Below are 5122 nucleotides of genomic sequence, written 5' to 3' on the forward strand. Positions count from 1 at the left end.
TAAAGAAGTGATAAATGAAGGAAATATCTATAAATTGTCAGTTTCAAATCAAATTTCGCTCTTTACATGTATTAACAGTTACAAAAGGAAACAAAACGTAATGTTCAGTGGCAAAGACGTGCCAGCCTCTTTCCAAATGGATCCAAAGAACGGTAAAATCTGAGGCGATAAAAATAATATAAAACATATTAAATGTAACTGTGCAGTTTTATCCCCTAAAGGCTAGGGACCACATGCAGGTCACATTTTCAAGATATCTTAAGATGTGTATGTCCAAGGTTATCGTTTAATCTCAAGTTAACTATTGTGCAATTTCCCTCCTCTGTATAGCGGTGGATGTGAATGGGATATACGACGTTATTAACAGCGACGAAAGAAAGTACAAATCGTAACCTGAGAACCAAACTGTTCTATGTCCACTTTTGTGAAAAATTGAGTTAGCATACCAAATGTAGATAAGAGCCCATGTTCTATGTCCATACTAAATTTCAGACTCTAGTATCATTTTAAATGAATGAATGAAAATATATGCTTGGGCCATTTAATTGGCTTTAGACAGCTTTTGTATGTCAATTTATGGATACAGAACAGTCTGGTTCTCAGAATTTTCATGAATTTCTTATGTTACCCTAAAGTTTTACCACTAAATGGGGGCTTACTAGATAGAAAAGTAATGATATTTAGTAAATTTAGACCAGTAATAACAATAATGCTAAGTTCCAATGAAATGCTAAAAAGATCTGTGGTATTGAAACTTTGAACTCAATGTTCTCGAAAACCACTTTTGTGGATATAGAACAGCCTGGTTCTCGGTGACGAAATGTTGGTTTTGTTTCTCTGGAGATCAGCACGCCCTCTTTTGCCGAACGAGATAAAGCTGGCTATTGCGTTTCCACTGAGTAAAGTGGAGTTAAGCTAGCTTAACGCAAAAAGATAGTTTGTGGTTCCCGGTATCCGTTTTTGTTCTGCGAATTGCCACGTGGAAACGGATGGACGCTAGCTTAAAGATGGCTTTTTCCAGGTGGAAACACAGTTATAATCTTCGGATTTTTTCAAGTCGGTTTCCACCCGCTAGTGATGCAGGTTTGAGGTATTGACGTGTCTGACACATGCCTTTCTTTTCATTCATTCGTCGATTTGATAGTTGATTGTCACCAATATTTTCGATCTTACAGGATCTCTCACCGTCCCTTTTAAACTCAAAAACAAACTTTTGTTCAATCAGCGCCATCTTAGATAAAGGATACCCGTTCCGAAAGGGAAATAAATGAATTAATTTTCGCATGAATTGAGTATAAATTTGAAAGATTTTGACGATATCTCATCAGAAAAATATATTTATTCAACTGAACGTAAGATTACAACAAGAAAAAGTAAGTATTGCTAAAAACTTTGAAGGTATAGCGTTGCCACAATTGTCGATTGTGTTGCAGCTTTAAATACCAATATCGTCGTTATAAAATGCATTTGTCAATGCTGCATAGTACGACTGTCGATTTGTAAAAATGCAAACTGTATAAGCATTGTCCATATATCTTAGTGTTTTATTGTATAAGCATTCTCCAAAATCCAATGAAAGAATGCAAAGTGTTAAATGTTATCTGCATTCGTGTGGCATTTCATTGGATTTTGGAGAATGCTTATACATTTTTACAAATCGACAATTGAACTTTGCAGCATTGACAAATGCATTTTGCAATGACGACATAGGTATTTTAAAGCTGCAACACAATCGACAATTGTGGCAACGTTATACCTCCGTTAAAAACAGCCGGTTGATCTCAGTTATTACAGTGGCTTTCGGTCGTTTTATTTTACCTTTCGACTTTTCAAGAGTTAATGATTCTAATTATGTAAGACCAACTGCCGGTTGTCGATTGTCAGCCATTGGTTTATTTTTCGATATGAATGCCAAGGTTTGACGGATCCGACGAAATTTTCTTTATATATTGGATCTCGTCAAATAATTTTTTTAGTTTTAATCAGTTTGTCATCATAGGATACAGGTTGATGTTAACAAAATAACTAACTCGTATCAATTTCACATGTATTAAAAAACATTCAATATATAGAACATTCGATATACTTTATCTTATATTTAAAACAAATCGAGTATTTTTACGATTAGTAGTTTTTTGTGTTCGATTTTAATATTATATATTTTAGATGAAACAAGCTATATTATTGGGATGTTTGGTTGTTTTGGCTGTGTTCGATTGTGGGTCTAGTTGGCTAATTTCGGGCGATACTAGAAAGTAAGTATGCATTGTGTTTGAGGTTTTTTTGCGACTCTAGCGTGAACTTATCAAAAATATATGACATATATAGTTTTATGTTACTGGTTGATAGTAATAGTAATAGTGATAGTAATATTGCGAATTAAATATAGTCCTTTAATTTATTAAGTCCTTTATTTATGCATTAAATGCTATATTGTGACTATTGGTTAGATCTGAGGAAGTTTTTGTTTTCATCGTCTTTGTTTACAAACACTTGTAGTCCCGAACTATCATCGGATTCTGAACTACCAGAATCACGTATAATAGTAGCATAGTAGAAAATTTGGTAAATCAAGTTAGTCCAATATAAGACGTATTAAAGAGTTATAAGGCAACGGTGAAGCAAAATGTGAATGAGTCGGCAATTTTTAGTCAGAAATGCTGCCATCTTGTAAGGGGAGATAACACATATTATTATGTAATAGATTCTCTTGTGGGAGCTGCGTCATTTCCGAAATTTTCTGGAATTGCAGAATCTGAGGTAGAATAAGTAGTATTTAGTACCCGGATATGCACATTAATTTTATCTTGCTCGACATATACTGTATAATACAAGAAACAAAAAAGCAATAAGATATGTGGACTCTCAATCTCATTCAACCCCTTATTTTGAATTTCAGTTGTTTCTGTACCGCTGTGAATAATGATAATTATGGAAGTGTAGTTCAGGATTTTGGTTCCATTCAGAGTTGTCATGGTGTGCCAACATGTGCCTGTCGAAGGCACGAGATGATGTCGTGTGGTACAGCATGTGATAGAAAAGTAAAAGAATGGTGTGCATCACGTAACTCAGGAGTAAAAGTACGAGCTTCTTACAAAGCCAGCTCTTGTACCAGTGGGTACGGAAATTCGTATCAATGTTAAAAATAAACAGGCGTCTTGTCGTATTGATTGAAATAAAGTAAACATGCTTTTTGCTTTGTTTATAAAAGTTTTTAGTTTATTCCAACGAACTGGTTTCAAAAACCTACCACCCACCAACTGATCCAACCGGAGGTCAAATGCTGCAAAGATTTTGTTAAAGAAGTTCAGTTTGAATCACACCTTTAACATGGAGACAACTTATTTCATGACTGTTATTTCTATGCATGGACGACGGATAGTTTCGTATGGGTAGCTCATATGAATGGCAAGCAGTGGGTCAAATACTATAGGGACTGGTTGAACCATGTCCACGGGTCGTCGCCCGAAAGGGTACCTCCAAACCCAGAAAAAAATTAACAGGCATTAAATCGACTTCAAGGGAGGTCTCAGAATGCATGAGAGCACATGTTAAAAGGAATCACGGGGGAGGGACCCCAACCTTCTTAAGTCCACGGGCACCCAGTCATCTAGGTTGGCCACTGATGCCATGGATATATTATTAAAGCAGGACATCCCACAATACACTTTCAATTTCACTTCCTGTTCTAAACAGGTGCTTTTTATGAAGTAAGGAAGGTTTATAACTCTTTCAAGCGTGCTTCAATTTCCCTACGAGTCCATTCGGCACAAATTGAAAAATTGTCACTTATGTCAGGAGATTCAGTCAGCAATTACGAAGAAGGGTCTAAAATTCCAGTGCATATCCGATGTGCTGTGATTAGGCTATGGGTTGTTACTACAACTGTGCAGTTACGCAGAACGTTGTCACCCCGATATCATGTTTAACTGAATAACTGACGAAGCAGCTGTCGTATTCATATTCTTTTTTTAGTGATACTGACTCTTAAAATCAAGTTTAAACCCAATTACATTGTCCCATTGACAACGACTATTATACCATCAATATTTTGCAGGAAGTGCTGAAATGTCTAACAAATGTTAGCTAAATCTGTCTCCTGTGGATATAATCTCTTTACTTTGACGTTTTACCACTGGTTTGCCACGTGTAACACTGCGGCGTAAATATAGTCCATAACTTTAGAGCCTTTTGGTGGATAATACTGACACTAACTTATGCATTTAATGATATATCGTCACCAATTATATACTTTATCATTATTTTTAATCCATATCTTACGAACTTAAAGTTGTTATTGGCTTTGTATTCAAACACTTATAGTCCCGAACGACCAGTCGCTTATGTTTGATGAAACGTGATCACGTGACAATAATGACATAGTTCAGGCAAACTATGGTTGCCATTGATTACCGTGATATGTTAATTGCATAGCGTTAGCAAATCTTTCACGGTAGTTTGATTTCGTTCATTTATATATTGTGCACGTTGATTGTCACCACCATTTCCGCCCTAACAGGATCTCTCACCGTGTCTTTCAAAATCAAGCGCCATTTTTGATCAAATGTTCCTGTTGAAGTATGAAAATAAATAAATTAATTTTCGCAAGAATTGACTATAAATTCGGCAGAGAAACGAAGATACCTTATTAAGAAAGTTTCTAGAAAATGTTTACAACTTAACGGAAATCACTAGTAGAAATAGTAAGTTTTGGCTTCCAGTCATGGTTTTCTTTCTTTCTTCTTTAAGGGTAAATGATTCAAATGTCGGAACGTTTTGTTGATGAGGCAATGGCGTGTATTACGAGGTACATGCTACATGAATTTGCATTAGTTCAATGGAAAAAATTAAAGCTAATATTACTAATATTATAAATTACAATATCTAATATTATATATTTTAGATGAAACAAGCTGTAATGTTTTTGGGATGTCTGGTTGTTTTGGCTGTGTTCGATTCTAGTATCTAATATTATATATTTTAGATGAAACAAGCTGTAATGTTATTGGGATGTTTGGTTGTTTTGGCTGTGTTCGATTCTAGTATCTAATATTATATATTTTAGATGAAACAAGCTGCAATGTTATTGGGATATCTGGTTGTTTTGGCTGTGTTCGATTCT

At 35.2% G+C, this 5122-nt stretch overlaps 1 protein-coding gene across 1 annotated transcript in view; it reads left to right on the top strand.

The window, feature by feature from the left end:
• LOTGIDRAFT_157811 (hypothetical protein) overlaps positions 1-3143 on the top strand; it is a gene marked incomplete at both ends in the record, with an annotated part of 5437 nt that extends 2294 nt beyond the window's left edge. The window contains 3 exons of the mRNA XM_009050409.1: positions 1329-1373; positions 2167-2255; positions 2900-3143. Of these exons, the coding sequence (XP_009048657.1) occupies positions 1329-1373; positions 2167-2255; positions 2900-3143 (378 nt within the window). The remainder of the gene's footprint in view (positions 1-1328; positions 1374-2166; positions 2256-2899) is intronic.
• Between the last annotated feature and the right edge of the window lie 1979 nt (positions 3144-5122).

This window comes from Lottia gigantea (assembly GCF_000327385.1).
Source record: "Lottia gigantea unplaced genomic scaffold LOTGIsca_15, whole genome shotgun sequence".
NCBI lineage: Eukaryota > Metazoa > Mollusca > Gastropoda > Lottiidae > Lottia > Lottia gigantea.